The 19,039-nt window shown below is 41.1% G+C and overlaps 2 protein-coding genes across 2 annotated transcripts; both read left to right on the top strand.

The window, feature by feature from the left end:
* The first annotated feature begins 779 nt into the window (after positions 1 to 779).
* LOC128734322 (uncharacterized) lies at positions 780 to 15,781 on the top strand. The gene is made up of 3 exons (XM_053828454.1): positions 780 to 1,256; positions 1,355 to 3,380; positions 14,409 to 15,781. Exons 2-3 carry the CDS (start codon positions 1,398 to 1,400, stop codon positions 15,009 to 15,011), a joined length of 2,586 nt encoding a protein of 861 aa, XP_053684429.1. The 5' UTR covers positions 780 to 1,256; positions 1,355 to 1,397; the 3' UTR covers positions 15,012 to 15,781.
* LOC128734323 (uncharacterized) lies at positions 4,384 to 6,846 on the top strand. The gene is made up of 2 exons (XM_053828455.1): positions 4,384 to 5,881; positions 6,089 to 6,846. Exons 1-2 carry the CDS (start codon positions 4,384 to 4,386, stop codon positions 6,844 to 6,846), a joined length of 2,256 nt encoding a protein of 751 aa, XP_053684430.1.
* Positions 15,782 to 19,039: the final 3,258 nt, after the last annotated feature.

Here is a 19,039-nt window from a genome sequence, read left to right as displayed (position 1 = left end):
TAGCATTGATATTCGAGAGATTTTTATTTTTTAACAAAGTGATCTCCTATTGAGAAGTATTTAATGGAAAACACCATCAAATTGTAATGCATATCCTAAGAATCTGCACGACTGTTTTCATCCATTGAAAATGAATCTTGTTTTTGCAAATCATATATGTCAAAGTCTTACGAAACAAACGGGCAACTTATAATGGTCAGCAGAAAAACAGAAAGTTAGCTGACTAAACCATGTTTTCGTTTGAAATCACTGATGTTTTAGATCGTGAGTATAGTGAAATTATCCCCGTGATCGAAATTAATAAATTAAATGTTTTCAGCTTGGGGAATTGATCAAATGGAGACGGACATGAACACGGTAGCGGCCACCAACAATATTTAAGAATTGTCCTCTTCAATGATCGGTGATTTTGGTTACGGATAATTACGCAATATCATTTATTATGGTAAATTATGTTATCCACTATATTAATATAATATACTAAATAAACTCGAACAAGTTAATAATCTCAATATGCGTTTTTTTTAATTCATTTGACAGTCCAAAATTCAAAACGTAACACACCCGAAATTGAAGTGATTTTCTGTTGGTTTCATCGTGCTTTGAATTGATTCATTTTCAACACGTTTTCATTTCAAATTATAATGTTTGGCAAGTAGTGCGAATTCAAAGATAAATCACTTTACTTTAACGTGATAGTTTTTTACCGTGTAGCTTTCATTCTTGTGCTGGCGTAACTTCTCCGTAGTCCGCATCCATATAATCCAATCCGTCAGTCAGAATTGCCGTCGTCTGCGTCTCCGTCACTCGTCAGGTAGTTGGAGCTGGATACAGATGAATGAATATCGCGTTTTGTGACCGCAATCGAAGAAAAAACGCCACTAAGAACAGTTCGGTCTGAGATACATACTGGGAAGCTTATGTGGTGATTCCTGTCTTTTTTTTTTATATATTGAGAGCTTCCCAAGAAATTAAGTACGATTTGAAGTGCGTCTTTCGAAAGGTATCACATAGTGCTGGTTAGTTAATCTGGCGAAGGCAGCGATATTCAAAAGTCGTGGCAAATTTTCGGAAGTTTTCCCTCGCCTGAAAAAGCAGCAAAATAGCATTGCGTGTGTGTGACTTGCTCTTATGCCGTCCTTGATTTTTTCGTGTTTGCTGTTTGTTTGTAGTGTATCGTGAATATTACTGAACTTTTAATGTGATTCAAATTCAGCTACTACGTAAAATTTGTATTATGCAAATATACAATTGAGGTAAAAACTAAAATATTAATTTTTTCAAAAATCAATGAAAAGGAGAAAGCGATAAAGTTTATTTTGTTTTTTTTTGTGTCTTTTTTTTTGTTTAACAGGCTCTTGCATGCTAGTGTCCGTTGTGAAACGAAAAGAAACAAAATGGATGAGGTACAACAGCTGCAGTGCTCTACCCATCACCAATACAGTGGTGACGACTCTGCTAGCAATAACAACAAACCGGTGAGAGATCAGATTATGCAGAACGGTAGTTTTCATGATGGCAGTGGACACTCCGTTGAAAGTGGCTACAATTCGTACCAATCGTTCGGTGCTTCCTCTTCGGTTGCTCGTTCGGTATTGGCCACAATCGAGGAAGATAATGAAATAGATTGCAGCTTTGACGAATTACGTTCGTCGGAAACTCCGCTCAGGACAAATAATAGTATTTTGACTCCTACCACTGCGGCCAGTATTGAACAAATATCAAACTTCCATCTGACAACACCAAATAGTGCGATCAAGAGGCCACTGGAAACACGTGTGGTGCTTGCTCGTAAACCGACGTGCCAGAACCTGTTTGTCCAACGCACTCCAGAGAAAATGAACAAAGAAAATGATTATTATGATCAAATGGGAACGCCAGTTCGATCCGGAAGAAAATGTGCATTAGGAAACGTAACTCCACGTAAAAATAATACTTCTGCTAAACGAAAACTGTCAAGCTTCCGGGAGAAGTTATACTCGGATGGAGACGGCACTGACCTGCGATCTCAGGTACAGTTGAATGATTCCTTGAAATTGGATTGCAAGCAGCTGGAGCAAGAAGACATTTCCCCAATTTTCCATTCGAAGCGTCGTAGGAATTCTGTGATTGATGATCTTATGCGATCCAGTACACCGAAAACAGCGAGTTTCGAGAAAAGTTCTTTCGATGCAGAAGCCCGTGAAAATGTTGATTACAATGCACTTCAGCTTAAAAAAGTCGATGGATCTATGCGTAAACCGCTAACTCTGCGCAAGTTCCAAAGCTTTAGCCCAAGCAAGATGCACAGTTATCGCATGCGTGGTACGGTTTTGCAGGAACAATCGATAAACACCAATCGCAGGGCTCCTCTTCGGAGGCAGAATGCTTTAGAGGAAAAGTCTCCTCGGCGAATTGTAACTCCTTCTACCATTACTATGGAAAAATCATCTCTAAAACCTGTGGATCAAAAATCGGAGCCAGCAAAAAATGTTGATATAGTTCCCGTAAAAGCAGGCAGTATTAGTGCCTTGCTAGATGCTCCACTGTTGCCATTGCAGTCAGATTCCAATGATCCTTTGAAGGAAACGGATTTGGATCAGGAGATAACGCAGCTTCCATCGTTTGATGACTTCAGCTTTACACCCAGTAAAACGAGCTGGTCAGCCGCGACTCTGTCGCATGACTCGGTACTGCGTGATGCACCGGTACGAAGACCCGTGAGCACGATTACGTCGATTTTAGACAACGAATCTGCTTTTGTCGACTCTCTAAGCATTCCCATAACACCCATCTCGATAAGTAAAGGTACCAAACTGAAACGTTTGTCATCACGCAGCCTATCGTCCACTAAAAAAGCAAAATCTCCCGGTAAATCAACATCTCCTAAGCTACGTTCAACACCTGTTATCCCAGGAACTTACCGCCGTTCCTACGAGGGCGTTGAAAGACTCAATATATTGAAACGTTTAAACGAACAGAACAAGGACGCCTTAGAGATTCTTCTAGACTACCTCGGCGATAACGATCTGGTTCAAGTGGTAGCCGTTTCACGGGGTTGGCGCTCCATAATCGAGTCACATCCCCGCGTTAGTCGTCGATTACAACGCTTTCTGGCTCGCGAGTCACACTCCAAAGAGAATCTTGATCGAACAACTGGCTTAGCGGAAATAACTCCAGTGGATTGCAGTTTACTGATGCTGAGAAAGGTGCCTAGCTGTGATAAGGGAAAGGAACTGAAACATTCCGCGCAGGCAGTACCAACGCTACACCGCCAACCGTTCAGTTTGTGCAACTCTATCGACGGCAACAGTTCAGCGATAGAGCAGAGACGCACTAGCTCGGTACAGAAATCGCCACCGGTTAGTCCGTCGAAGAGGAAGTTTCGGGAAAATCAGAAGGTATGTAGTTGAAGAAACTTCTTATTATTTTTATTTTAATGGGTTTTAACCATTTGGTCATTCACCACACAGTTGGTGATTCTGTTAATACTGAATGTTATGGTTTTGTTGAAGATTGAAGATGCTTGTAATAGAAAAACGCCTTGTCTTAGTCCCGCCAATTGAAAATCAAGGTATAACTCCCATGAGGATGGACGCCTTTAATTTTTATCGCTCAGGATATTTTGACGTGTTATATGTAATATATGTTGATATGTAACAGACGGTGCGAAAGTTCGTAAAAGTGCCAGGTTCATTTATATTTGCGTAGGTTGGAATGATACTACCAGAAATAAAAAAATATAAATAGGTATATTTTCAAAATATTATATTATAATCTGACATTGAGGCTTCCAGCAGCTGAATTCCGATACTATTCGAAAGTAAGAAAATGCTGGAAAATCGAAAGATTTTTAATCTATAGGCGCAGCATCTACTGGAGAAAAGGTTACACTTTACTTGTTTAATTCGCCATTTGTAACGCAGCAAGGTTTTGATTCAAAAAAATGTCATTTATTTGAAGTAAATGCAATTTGCCATTTGTAGTGCCTCAAATTCGGAACTCAATCTCGATTTAAGACTCAAACCATTCGTTGTTCGAGTTTGCATTATAAAAATCCCTTTCGTACGTACGTGGGATATTTGCTGTTCCTGTTAGGTTCATTCATAATAACAAACACTGTCAAGAAGCGACAGGTGGGCGTGTGTGAGTTAAAGCGCTCCGCTATTACCTACACACACGAATGTATATCTTTAGATACATTACCGTACGCATTTAACCGTTCTGGCTGTGGTGTGTCTGGTTAGAAATATTACGCTTATTCAATAATGTTTTAGCGTCCTTGGCTTTATTGTTTTGTTGCTTACCGTGCACATGCACATGTTTGTCGTTTACCGGTGCATTAGATGAAATGTAACGTAAAAAGTGTACTATTAAAGTGTTAAGTTTAAAGTTGCACCAAAGATGTCTCGAGCGGAATATTATTTGGCACTTTGTTTACTCGATGCACTGGATGATCAATGTCTGGAATCGATTCGGGTTCTTTTGGAAGTGCACAAAGCTAACCCTAACGCTATTGTATTGGAGAAAAATGTTGCTCCGATTCATCTAGTGATAGGGGTGGAAGATGAGCGACTTGCCGAACAAATGACCCGCCTCATGCTGCAACACGGGGCTAACCCAAATCTCAGCACCAGTACGGAAGGAATGACCCCGTTGCATGTTGCTGCCAATTTGGGGCGGGTAAAGTTGGTCGAGCTTCTGCTACAAGCCGGCGGAGATATGGATTTGAAAGACGACGATTTAAAGACACCCGTGCAGTATGCTGTCGAGGAGAGCCATTACGAAGTCATCAAAGCTATGCAGAACTTTGCATTTGAGAAAAAGTTTGAAAGGAAACGGGAACAAGTGATGCAACAAAACAACAGCAGTTTCGGAAGTGGATATGTGAAATGTTTTGGTGGTTATCTCAAAGTGACCACTCCAACCAAAAACTGTTTGTCTGCCGTTCAAGCTTTAGAAGAGAACAAACTGACTCCGAATAGAATTCACTATAATTTCGATGTCACTTCGCCGTATTACATCAATATAACTCATCGAAGGAAAAGTCGGGCAAAAATAGTTAGCGACAATAATCCTAAACCCATTGCACTCTTTGAACAGGCTGAGCAGCAAGAAGGAGCTGATGACACGAAAGAATGTTCTGATGAGGAAGAAATTGTGGTAGGACGGAAAAACTTATTTGAATTAACCGAACGTAATTTGATAGATTTTAGTAGAAATATGACTGAGACGGGCAGAAGAACGTCTTTTATTGAGTGTTGGCGGGACAAAGTTTCGGCTCTACGTTTGAAAAACAAGTTAAGTACTAATATTGACGACATTGAGCGAATTTTGTCAGGTTTTTCCGAGAATAGCCTAAATGAAGAACCAAAGGAGGACTTGTTGCTTGAACAAAATAGTAACATCAGTATTTTTAGTTCAGACGCAGAGCAAGATGTCCTTTTCCAAACTGCTACTGAAGAGCCGGTGCTTTATGAGGATAGTCTAAATACAAACGAATTCGCTCGTGAGCTCTTAACTCCGCCAAAATCGCTAAACACTTCTAAAACACCTTTACCAGAGTCTTACGGTAACATTGTTCAAATTACGGAAGAGTACATCCATACAGACGATGAAGCTGGTCTGATATTTTATGAGAAAAAGTTTCTTTGCGAACGCACATTCAAAGTGCCACTTCCTCCTGACCAGCGACGCAACCTATCACTATCTAGCCAGTCGACTATTGTCACACTGCCATCGTTGGACTATGACACCGACGCCCTACGGGCGGAGCTAACAAACTTTGGCGAACCGCCTGGCCCTATCACCAGACACACAAAAAAGTTGTACCTGAAGAAGTTGATCAAATACAAACGAGATCCGGAGCGAGCAATCGCCTCGGTCAAGAATAAACATCCAAGTAAGTAAATCTTCAATCACCTACTGGCTTTTGTGCGGTGTTATTATGAAAATGTTATAAAATTTGTTAAACTAGAAAATTTATAAATTTTATAACACTTTTAAAGTACACCTCACAATTGATCAATCGAAGTAGTGATCTCCTTTGACATGCTTCGTTTTGTGGTTCGTCAATTTTATACTAAACCGTCACTTTCACACTGTTCAGATTTCTCGGTAGAACTCTTGTCTACTATGCGAAACGAGGATGTCTTCCTGCAGATAACTGACCATACCGCACTGGAGACGGAAATGTCAACTGAATTTCAAACCACCACTAACAAAGCGTGGCGCGAGGGTCATCTAAAGAAGAGTTTCATCTATCTGCTGATTGATCCACGCGTTTCGGAAAATCTTCCCGCTCAACAGAAACTCCTTTCGCCACACGAACTATGGAAACGTTTTTTGGTTTCTATTTTTTACGTCGGCAAAGGAAAATCCAGCCGGCCGTACTGTCATCTGTACGACGCGATGAAGTTGTACCAGCAAAAGTCAACCGGCCAACAAAACTTGAATCCACCGTCCACAGAAACACTGCTGCAGGTCGAGGAGGAGCAAATAATTTTTCAAAGCGAGGAACGAATAGAACGAGTCTGCCGCGCATCCAAAATTCTTAACCGTAAGCAGATGACCGATAGTGCCAAACTGAACCGGATAATCGACATCTGGCGCTCGCAGCAGGGTGTTATTTGCCTGCATGTGTTCCACAGTATTATGCCAGCCGAAGCTTACACTCGGGAGGCGGCAATTATCGATGCATTCGGAATACAGAATCTGACTAACCTCAAACGTGGCGATTACTACGGCAAAACCTTGTCCTGGCCGATGAAACGCCGAAAACAGTTGGGCATTTTGCTGCTCTATAAGGCAATGTTGATATTTCTGGCAGAAGGCGAAACGCAACTGCTGCCAAGTGATCTAATCTAGTGTGACTAAGAGAGAATGTTCTAAATTGTGTACTTATTTTTTAAAAACAAATTAACGGAGTAAAGAGATAATTTATACCAACAATTCAATGTTTATTTTCTACCGTATATTGTTAATATAGCCTAAATGATGCAAAATAATAATGCCACTTTTTCCTGATACCTTCGGAATAATCATCGTTTTAACGCCCATCGGTGATAGCTGGCTTGTCGAATCCTTCAACAGCCGCTCAAGTTTATGTTTCGTGTGTAGAACGTAATCTAATTACATAGGATCCCTATTTATAATAGGTAATCTAGTGTGCTATGTGTGATGTATGAAGTCGTGTAGTTTTCAGATATTACTTTATTTATTTAGTATACTGGAACTGCTAATTTTAGCTAATTGCTAACTTTTTAGCCGGGGGGGCTCTGTAGCCGCAAGGTTACCGAGTCTGCTTTGACAAGCGAATGGTCATGGGTTCGAATCTTAGCAGAATCAGGCCATTCGATGTCAAAGTGACTTTAGCATGGGTTTATTCTCAGGCCCCTCATCGCCCTTCCTTCATGCTGAGTTCTATATTATCCCGATATGGCCTATTGACAGTGCAAAAATGAGACCCTTATAGTAAAAATGCACTGGTTTGCTACGCCAGGGATGACTATAATTGGGGACTGTGCGCTGTCATGTGGAACGAGGTGGATAAAGTAGAGTAAAGCATTGAAAGAAGGGTACCCAATTACACACAAGCACGCATAAAAAAAAAAAAAAAAGAAATTCAATAAGCATATCGCTCACTCAATAGCGACTATAGCTAAAATAAATGCAGTGCGGGTTATACAACAAACACCCGGGCGATATCACAATAGATCTAACTTACTGGTCGCAGTGATGAGTCCATACAGGAAAAAAAAAAAAAAAAAAACTTTTTAGCCAGCGAATAGTACATATAGGTACGTTCGCTATAGCAGTTTATTTAGTTTATTTGCTGGAGGCTAATTAGAACGCTAGCACATTTAAAACTTAGCGAACGCACTAGTCGGTAGCTAAAATTTTAGGGGTAAGCTGATTAGCGGTGCCCGCCTCTTCCTATATACTATATATTCTATGCCATGTAAAGCGAAATTGAGCAGGTCTGAGTTTGAATCAGATATGTTCAAAATGAAGAGACTGGGAGGACCCAGTAATTTTCCTCGCGGAGTGCAGGTCATGCTTGCGTGTCCCGCAGGTATGCACAGTAGTTTTACTGGAACACTTCCCGCTTCCAACCCACAAATTATTCCGATATAGATATAGGAAACCAAATCCTACCCACATTTTATTCCGATATAGATTCATAAGACTTTTAAACACTTGAAAAGGTGCTGGTACGCAGGTACGATATTGGTATAACAAGTCTACCGTACTATCTGCTCTAAAATAGGAGGTACTTTAAGGAGGTAAAACAAGTGTCCTGTACATAATAGACTTGGAAATCCGTGGAGCCTAAGCGTTAGTTTATTTGTCAATTTGTTTTTTATTTGATACCCAAAATATCAACAGACCTTGTGACCCAAATGATAGAGTTAACCTAAAAATTTGGAGGTATGGTTGACAAGCGATGTTTCAGCACTTTACGGCTGATGTCAAAATCGAAGAAAGAGGTAGAAAGGGGTTATTGCACAAGGTACGTCTCCGGACGTGTATGTTAAAGCTTTCCAGTATAGACGGGAAATTCAAGGTCAACGAATCGGAGACGACTATCGCTCTATGCAGGGGTCTAGGTCAATGAATCTACTGCGTAGCTTGGCAATAGGAAGGTGTTATTCCACGGAAGTGTTCGAAACGCAAAACGAATTAATCTCCGCTGCACTGACTCTTTTCGGCAAACTCCATTTGGGTAGTAGGGCCTCCAAATTAGAGCGTAACATTCTAGTCTGGAGCGGACTAATGTACAATCAAGAGTTTTCAAGTAGTAAACAAAATTGCAGTTCTTGGCGATGCGCATGTTGAACCCAAGGTTACTACAGGCTTTGTCGACGAGGAATGCGATGCGTTGTTTGTAAGTAAATTCGGAGTCGAGCTGTATATCAAGGTCCTTAACGCAGTTTTCGCGACGTATTGTCACATTTGACAGCCTCTAGTCCAGTGATGGCCAAACTGCGGCCCGCGGGCCGCATGTGGCCCTTCGAGATGATTCGTGCGGCCCGCGGACTGATTTGAAAGATGGTGGACTTATGAGAAAATTTTATGATGACATAGGAGTCCCTCAGTTTAGTCGTAATGTCTCGTGCATGTTGTGAATCTGAATGCTTTCCGGTTTAAATCTTGTGGTGATTCCTAGAAAATGGTTTTTGTTGTCGCATATTTTACATTTTGTTATGCACAGGAATGACCAGAGATTGTTGCGGCCCACGTCAATTGTAGGCGATCTGATTTGGCCCGCACCATGCCTATGCCAGGGCACCACTGCTCTAGTCAAAGGTGAATGGGCTCAACTTGTTAGAATTTCACATTTGTTGGGATTTAGCAGCATGCGCTAGTCGACTCATCATTTCGCAAAGGTCGATAATCCCTCCTGAAGGACAGCGGTGTCGGACAAATTCTGTAACTCTCTCACGACTGTAAGAGTGATCTCAAGGTCATTCAAGCATTAATGCTGGCAGATAAAGCTGTCTCCACTAGCAGGTTCGTATATGGGATAACTTTCAGGAATCGGAACTTGTAGAAATCGCGAAACAAAAACCATCGACTAACGGTCAACTGTGGCAAGACTTACGCAACCGAAGCCTAACAAGGAGGGTCCGCTCACAGACCACACGGGGCCAGCGTTCTGAACCGGTTCAAAACGACTTACGAGAAGCAAGGCTGATAACCCCTTTTTGGATTCGAAAATGTTTGGAATGATGTAGCAAAATTTGAAGAAAAGAAAAATTTAAGGGTCGATATGCCTCTAATATCTTAGTTTAAGTCATTTAACTAACTATCATAGCAAATAATCGGGTGATGGTGTACAGGTCTTATTTTACTTACGGCTAAATTAGCCCACTTTTCACTTTCTTCGGGCTGGGAACCCGAGCAAAGATTTAGAGCGAATTAAAAACAAAATTTGATACATTGATATGACGGATTTTGATTACTCAGTGTAATTTAGTTTTGGTCGACTTAGCGGTTAAAATATCAAAATTGATTGCAAAAATTCCACGCCATGAAATTAAATTGAATACTACTTTTGCCATCGAAAATATCAAACGGAATACTAATTTTGCTGTTACACAATAGTAATGGGGAAGCAGAATTAGTTGTCATTTTGCTATCATATCCTCATCATATTGCTATCATCATTGAATTGATCACTTTACTAAAAAAATGTATGTGAAAATAGATTAATTCAAATATTGCAGGATTGTTTACATCATAAATAGAATGTGTCAAAACATTTTCTTTCAATAAAAATGAAAACAAAATGAGAGTAAGGCGACATCCATTTAGCAAATTTTGACCAAAATCTAACCCCCCTCCCCCCTTGTCACATTTCGTCACACATTCGTGACACCCCCTGAGAAAGTACGTCACGTCACGTCCTCCCCATTCACAACAAAAAAATTAAATATTCATTCCAACCTTTTTATTTAAAGCTATCAAATGAATTTCAGCAAATAGAAAAAGGAAAATTTTCGAGCTTATAAGTCGGATTTTGAAGATCGCTGATGTGTCATCGATTAATGTTTCGCGCATATCCACGCCCTTTACATCCATCCACTGTAATTCGTCTGACCTAGTTGAATGAATCAGGACTTCCTGCTGACGTCTTGCAGCAACACGCCTTGGAAGAACTTTTCTGACGGATTTTGTCACTTTGTGTATTCATTCAATCGTGCAATCATTCAACACTACCTTAGATGCGAAATTCAATCCGCAAGTGGCATAAACTCTATCCTTCAGAGAGCTTTTGAGTGAGAGGCAGTATAAATTATAATGAAAAACCTTAAAAGCAGCCGTGGAGCTTCGGTATGAGTTTTTGTTCATCGACTGAGTTCAGCACGAATATCAAGGGAAAACATTGCCATGGGTCTCTGGTAGCATCCCGTAACCCTTCAGGAGTTTGTGTGACTGCTATTTGCGGTTCCAAAAATCTTTTAGACAGGACGGTACTCAAGCAGCTCTTCAGCGGTGTACTGCATATTCTGTAAAGCCTTAATGGAGAGCCCCCTAAAGTCTGATACATCATTAGTGCCATTTGGATTCGGTAACAAAACATGATTTCTAGTTGATATCAACAGCAGAATATGTAATAATTTTGTTGTAAAACCTTGCTCGGGAACCTTTCCCCACCAGAAATACTGGGAATAGGTTATTTTCCACTACCGTCACACACTAGTCTACAGTAATCTCGCTGAACATAGCGAGGATCGACATCGTGGTTTCTTCCTCCAGGAATGGGGGTTTGTTATCCACCGGCATCCCCTGGGAATGGTTCTCCCCAACAGTTTCGAATCGTCAGCAGTAGAATTGCCGATCTGTCAAAGGATTAGTACACCTTCTATGGATACTCCTCCAACAATGGACCGGAATATCGCCGATTTGTCCCCGTTATACGAACCGCGAGTACGTTCAAACTACTCGCTTTAGGAACGTATCCCAGTGTGAGCGCGATATTAGAGTAACACCGGTAACGTGCAGTAGATTAGCGACGTTGAATCTTTCGCCGCTTCGCTTATATTGACAGTGTAATTGCCTTTGTTTAATACTCAGGGATTAGGGTATACCGTTAAGAGGTGCGTTCTTGGGTTGGAGACCCAAGAAATTATATTTGCTGGAACCGCTCGTTACAATTCTTAACTTTTTAATACAAATTAAGGCCGTTTGTAAACAAGAGTCGCGGACTTTTTAAAAGGAAATTGACATAATAAAAGTAGATGGGGAATATTAAAGGATCGAGATGGTTGCCTTGTGGGATTCATGAACAATCAGAGCAGTAAACAATCCTGAGAGATGGCCGTCGATATTCGTCTTCAGGTGGCGATTGGATAGGTATCGGGTGATTGTCTGAAACGCAATCAACGAGAGTATGTGTCTGCTAAGGCTACGGGGCCTTCATTTTCTCCATCTACAACATTTTTTCTTTATTTACAACATATCAAGCGTGCACTGAACGTCTAGGTAGGTATGAAAGTGATGTATAGGCCGGTGATTGGGTCCCATAGCCGGAACAATGCACCAAATCTACAACTTTCTCATAAGTGGCGGTTTTTTAACATCATCAACATACACTTTCCACGGGATGCGGACATTAAATCTTACCATTACCCAGTAGCAGTAGCAGTGCGCTTAATACTGTCGACGGTATTATACCGGTATTATTATTATTTAGACGAGGAGGACGGCTTTGTCACGAATGGTATAATACCATTCGTGACAAAGTCGTCCTCCTCGTCTAAACACACGGGAATTCAACAAACCGTAAGATATACCCAAAACTACGCATGCCTGTTGGAGCTCTAGCTTTCTTCGTAGAAATGGAGTTAGGTATTTCGACAAGCGAAGATGACTGGAGCAGGATGTTGGAAAACACCAGGTCACCAGGCATTGTACTACAGATAACGTTGATCTGGGAGCGCCCTCAAACGGTATTAGCATCCTGGGTACCGATCTCGAGGACGTTTGGCGTTTCATTGGTTACCTTCCAGTATTTGGAAGTGGGAAAATTACCTGGCCGTGCTCTCGAAACCTTTTCTTTTTACGTTACTACTTAGTTAAAGTCTACATTTAAAAAAAATGGACTAATTTCAGATGGCGGAGAAAAAGAACTACAAAACCTAATAGAATTTTTTTTTCTCAAATGCTTCTTTTATTAAACTTTCACAAAAATGCTTCGGCGGCTTTACGGCGGTTGGTCGGAACCTTATCCATGGTCGGCGAAATGACAAGATGGACGTCGGCACCTTTTTCAGCTTCGTTGTGGCTTTGCCGATCTGCTGATTCTTCGTTTTGACCTCAAAATTATCTTCCGTTTGAGTTGCATTCCAAAAAAAAATCTATTGATAGCAGCTGAGAGATGGTTGGCGGGTTGGTGGTCTTCGATGCAACGTTTATCTTCAACCGATCCATCACCAGCCATCTCTTGGCATAATGTGCCGATGCCAGGTCCGGCCAAAAGACCACATCCTCTTTCGCGTTATGCTCCTTGTAGATCAGTGTTTTGGATATTCTCTTCTCGCCGATTGTCAGTTACAGAAAGACGTTCTTCGGGGACTTGGTGTGGGAGATATATTTGACAATACGCATAAAAATGTCCACTACTTCACCGTTTGGTCGGTTGCTCCCGGCCCAAGACGTGGAATGATGAAGCCAGCTTGCTCTTGGTCTTTTTAAGTTTCTGCCGACCTTACAATCGCAGTATCCTTAGAGGTCCGTAATCAGGGTTCAATTCGACGCTCTCGTCTTTCTCCAGAAGGGAGAGGATGTTGTCAATTCCGGATCCATTATGTCCAACGGACAAGAAGTTGCTCACGACGTTGCGCCGTTTTCGCTCCGGCGTAGAGCAGGCAGTGCGAATAAAGAATCGAGCGTAGTTGCTTGTCTTTTTCGCTTTGGCTGCTGCGAATCAACTGATAACGAGATTAATTTTCTGTACACAACAAGGTTGCTACGATTGGTCATGCATGAATGGATTCATCACGCTTTGTCAAAATAAATAATTTATTGGTCCTATAGACCCTTGAACGAGTAGTATGGTATTTTTTTCCATGTGTGGACTCATTACTGCGACCAGCATAGTTGATCTATTGTAATATCGCCCGGGTGTTTGCTGTATGACCTGCACTGCATTTCTTTTAGCTATAATCGCTATTGAATGAGCGATTGAAGTTTTATGCGTGCTTCTGTGTATTGGGGTTTACCCTTCCTTCAAAGCTTGATCTACTTTACCCACATATTCCTCGCTTCCAGTACTATCCCATATTATAGCCGTCCCTGGCGAGGACTCATTCGTACCTCTGGCCAGTACACTTAACTATACATTTGCACTATCAAGAGGCGTCAGAGGGTAAATATAGAATTCAGCATGAAGGAAGGGTAAATGGAGGGGCCTGAGAATAAACCCATGCTAAAGCCACGACATCAAATTATAGTTACTATATATATAGTTCGGCGGATAGAAAATCGGGAGCCAAATAAACGTCAAAAGCGGAGCCAAAAGCTTTTCAAAATCAAAAATGCAGGAGTAATGTTAAAAAAACACACTTTATTTTCATAGAACTAGCCATTTTCAACACCTGCCAGTGATTATTTTTCGTAAAAACTTGCACATTTCACCATAATTTCAAATTTAATTTCATAAATCAGGGATGCCAATTCGCCTGGTTTTCTATCCGCCGAACTATATATATAGTAACTATACATCAAATGGCTTGATTCTATGATTCGAACCTACGACCACTCGCTTGTCAAAGCAGACTCGATAACCTTGCGGCTTCGGAGCCCCCCAGTATGGTATTTTAGTGAAAGTACCATTTTTTATTCTGTTATTATAAATTAACTAATTTCCTTAAAACTTTTTATACTAATACTAATTTTAAATTCTTTTCGTTTTTTTTCCACAGATCGCCTCCCACCTAAAAAAATCGGAAAGACTGAAATCTTGCCCACGCTGTGAGAAACCGAGTCGCGTGGTGTTATCCAAATCCAGACTGGCACTGGCTACTGCGAACTTCAGTCCGGGCAAAGCGACAAAGGTGCTGGAAAAGTCCTACACGCAACCCGAGGCTAGTGACAGTAACGTGAGCAACGTTAGTCCAGTGTCACCGAGCAAATCCGACCGCATACGGCGGAATCTATTCTCAACCAGTTTGCTTTCGCGCGCCAGTTCCGTGGATGCTCGCTCGACCCCGGTCGTAAGGGGTAACTCTATACGCAGACGTAATTCTGCGGATAGCGGTTCAAATTTGTCCGCATCTTTGCTGGAGCGTAAAATGGTCAGGAACGGAAGCCATCAGAAACGTTCGGATGGTTCGCAGTGTGATTACGCTGTCTGTAGTGGTAAGAGTTGTGGGTTCGTCTTTTGTATCAAATGTCTGTGTGAGTACCATCCGGACTCCGTGTGTAAGGATTTAGCGCCGAACTCGCCAAGCAAAGAAGATGAACCGGCGCACAATGTTGCATGTAGTAAGCAAAGTCGCCGTTCGCTGCTAAGACTGTGCAAGTAGATATTCGATGTACCTTTGTTCGTCGTTTCAGGGATAGGTTATGAATTGCTAAATGGTATTCTGATTGTTTTTAGACAGTTATTTATTGCTATTAGGAATGTAAGTTTTCACGTTTCAGTTCCCAGTTGGTAATGCGTATTTTTTATATTTCTGTATACCTTTTATTTTAATGTGTTTTTTCATATCAATGACACGCAGTTGTATTGATTTTCATTTTATCGCAAAACTTTTTCTCTACTTATGAAAAAACTAAAAGTAATATATGTCATTTCGTTTTTTCCGCATGCTAGTAGTTTTATTTAAGGACTTCCACTATCCCAGTATGGTTTGAACAAAAGACTTATAGGTTTACGAATGGCTTAGTTCAAAGCTCTATTGAACAAATCTTGCGAATTCATTGGAAATAAAAAGTAACACTCTCTTGTCTAGATAGCTTTAGTAATAGTTTCGAAAACATATCTTTAGCATAAAAATAGACTGTATTGAAAAGACAATCGAATCATGCGATTTCCTAGGAAAGATTCACAATCGTGCGCCGAGTTTTAAGACAATAAATGACAAGAGATGCGAATAGAATCATTCTCAAAACTACCTCGTAAATTAACTACCGGCGCGAGTGACTTTAATTCGAATTGTGAGAGACATGAATGCATTTTAGAATTACTACATCACTTCTTCACGATTGAAAGCTGATTTGATGAAAGCACATTTTTTGTCGGTCCTAAATAGTTCAGGTAGATTACGCCGTTCTGTTGATGTATGGCTCAATTGTGGAGATTACCGTTTATAAAAAAAGTTTTTTTTTGTTTCCTAATAAAATTTTGAACCATTCCAAAGTTGTAGATATTTTCTGATGACACTATTTCTCTCTCATTTTCGTACTTGTGTCAAGCTCTCACTAATTGTATGAACTTTTATTTGACTGGGCTAGATGAAGCGGTTCAAAGAATGTCGGAATGTCGATCTCAAGTCAAGATGCAGAGAAAAAAGTTGTCCGTATAGTGTTAAGGATCACAAGCGCCCTTCGGTCGGAACAGAGGGCTTTGGAGATAATATATGTCGAGAAAATTCGAGTGTGGTGCTGTTTCATTCCACGTTTAGAGTCAAGCAATATTCTTAAGTTCTTGACATAGTTTTTACGGCGAAAAAGACACGTTTAATTGCGTCTACTCAAGGATGAGCGGGTTTAATTTACAGCAGAATGTAATGACTTAACATTTGCCAGAGTAACGCGGTTGTCTATACACCATTTCGCAAAAGTCGATAGCAGCTTCTGGAGAACAACGGCATCGTACGGATTGTTTACTTTTGCGTACAGCTTAAGGTCGCAAGACAACGAAAGTTCCGGACATTTAAGTAGGAAATTGATATCGTTGAAGTAGATGAGGAGCGCTAACGGTCCGAGATGGCTGCCTTGTGGGATTTCAGAGTAACCGGTGAAAGGTTTCGAGGTAAAACCGTCGATGTTGATCGGACAGGCGGTTAATGCCGCTGGTCTTGCAAGTCGCCACCATGAAAAATGCACAAGCAACGAACGATGAATAAGATAACTTGGACCCGAATTATCGGGATAGACTATGAGTTGGAAACTCGGGACCTGGAATTGCCTATCTCTTAACTACCAAGGAAGCACTCGAGTGCTCTCGAATATGCAAAGTGAGAATTAAGGGCAGGTTCTTCGACTTAAGCACCATCAACGTGCACAGCCCTCAGCTCGGAAGTATCGATGACAAAAACCAACGATATGAGCCATAGGCTTATCGAATTTGCCACCTCCAAGAACATGGCCGTACGTAGTACATTCTTTTAGAATAAACCCCTCCACAAGTACAGCTGGAGGTCACCAAATCAGACAGTTTAACAGAGATCGACACGGCACTTTTCAGACATCGTTGACGGCAGATTCTGTTCAAATGCCAACGTTGACTCAGACCACTACGTAGTGATGGTTTATATGCGCCCATAACTCTTATGCATTGTTAACAGCTCTCGCTACCGACGTCAACCTCTGTTAAATCTCTCGGGACTGAAGCAGCTTGACGTCGCCGTAAACTACATGCATTACCTTGAAGCTGCATTGCCGAAAGCTAGATTAAGCCTGTCGAGGACTATTAGAATAACATCAAAACAGCCATTAACGATGTAGGAGAGAGCATCATGGGGTACGTGGCACGAAATCACCGCAGCGACTGGTAGCAAAGATGCGCAGTGCCACACGTCAGAACGTGGAAAGACACAAATAGAAGAAGATGCAGCGAAGTCAATTATTCCTGGAGAAAAAGTGCTTCCTGGAAGAGCAGGAGTATGCGGAATTGAAGCAGCTGTATCGTTCTCAGGAAACGCGATACTTCTACCGCAAACTGACTGCATTCCGCAAAGGTTTTGTGCCGCGAGCCGAAACATGTCGAGATAAAGACGCAGGGATTTTGTTGGATGAACGTGTGGTGAACGCAAGGTGGTAGCAGCTACCTAAATGGTGCTGAGACGGATTATCAAGACAGCAGGGAGAATGACAAGGTTTTGCACGACGGCGTTCTGTCCGACGTCGACCCCATAAGGGTTACTGCTGGCGTGAGAAAGGGCTGCATTTTATCACCGCTTCTGTTTCTCATCGTTATGGGTGAGATATTATTTGGAGCAATTGACAGTAGACTAAATCGAGGATTGCCTTGAATCCTCTAACGATGGAGCAGCTAAATGACCTCGACCTAGCTCGCGCAATACCGAAACGATATGCAGAGCAAGTTAGATGACCTCTCCGAGAGCTCCCAGGCAGCAGGTCTCACAGTCAATGTAGCAAAAACTAAGTCTATGGTGGTGAACACTGATAATTCCACCAACTTCAAAATAGTGAGACAACAAGTTAAGCAGGTAGACACCTTTCAATAACTCGGTAGCCAGACAATGCCCGATGGTGGTACCAAAACTGATATAGCCACACGGATCAGGAAGGCCAGGGGTGCCTTCCCAAGAAACATTCATGCGCTGAATAAGTATTTTAGCAGCCATAATTATTCAGCCATAGCTGAATATGCATCGAATAAAATTTATGCACTGGCAGCAAAAATATATGTCAGTTATCGACAGTGCTTCAAGTGTAAAGATATTTTCACTGTCTGTTCTGCAGATACAGATGGGGCGGATCATACGATGAGTGCCTATGGATCAGAAGGTGGCGGTTCAATTCCCGAAAGATGACGACGTGCAATTTTAATTAGCTCACATATACGAATTCAAGTTATTCAAAATTTAAAACAGCATACGACGCCATAGCAAAATAAATATAACGCATTCTATTATTTTTTGAATTTAAAAATAGATTACTTTTTGGCTGCATAAAGGTTGATGAGACGTTGATTAAGCGACTGAAAAAGCATTGCAAAACTATTTCTCGTTCTAAAAATAGAATTGACAGCATTGCGCAAATTGATTATTTAAAAACACGCAAACGCCTCTATTAAGCTCCATTGCAGCTTTGAAAGCAGCTACCCAAGTAACAATTTCAGGCTAATCAAACGCTTTTATAGCTGAATTTATTCAACCTGTGACTGAACTATGGTTTAGTTTTAGAAATAAAAACCTTTTTTCAGCTCTTAAACATGTAAATTTGGTGATTTTATCAAGCTTCGGGCTTGCTAATAGCTGCTTTCGAAGCTGCAATGGAGCTTAATAGAACCTTTTGCGCGTTTTTAAATAAACAATTTGCGCAAAGCTGGAAACAAGGCGCACAGAGGTTATATAAAGGGCGATATAATTGCTTAACAAGCGTTTTTTCTGCCTCAAGCGAAATAGGTTGTATAAGTTCTCCAATTTCGGCTGAATAAGTATTGTAGAATTGTTTACATAAATTTTATTCGATGCATATTCAGTTATGGCTGATTAATTATGGCTGCTAAAATATTTAATCAGCGCATAAATGTTTCTTGGGAGGGCTGTTTATTAAGATGACAAATCGTTTATTCAGCTAGTATAGCACAATTATTGAGAATATGTGAAGTGGTCGAAGTCATCAAACAGCTCAACAACAA

The sequence above is a fragment of the Sabethes cyaneus genome, chromosome 2 (assembly GCF_943734655.1).
Source record: "Sabethes cyaneus chromosome 2, idSabCyanKW18_F2, whole genome shotgun sequence".
NCBI lineage: Eukaryota > Metazoa > Arthropoda > Insecta > Diptera > Culicidae > Sabethes > Sabethes cyaneus.
The sequence above is the reverse complement of the archived record's forward strand: the minus strand, read 5'-3'. Positions and strand labels throughout refer to the sequence as shown.

What these genes read in the sequence shown, in the direction of transcription:
- LOC128734322 (XM_053828454.1), top strand. Translation starts at nt 1,398, where the DNA reads ATGGATGAGGTACAACAGCTGCAGTGCTCTACCCATCACCAATACAGT. An exon ending in AGTTTCGGGAAAATCAGAAG is followed by an intron (nt 3,381 to 14,408) that starts GTATGTAGTTGA and finishes TTTTTTCCACAG; the next exon opens with ATCGCCTCCCACCTAAAAAA.
- LOC128734323 (XM_053828455.1), top strand. Translation starts at nt 4,384, where the DNA reads ATGTCTCGAGCGGAATATTATTTGGCACTTTGTTTACTCGATGCACTG. An exon ending in GGTCAAGAATAAACATCCAA is followed by an intron (nt 5,882 to 6,088) that starts GTAAGTAAATCT and finishes CACACTGTTCAG; the next exon opens with ATTTCTCGGTAGAACTCTTG.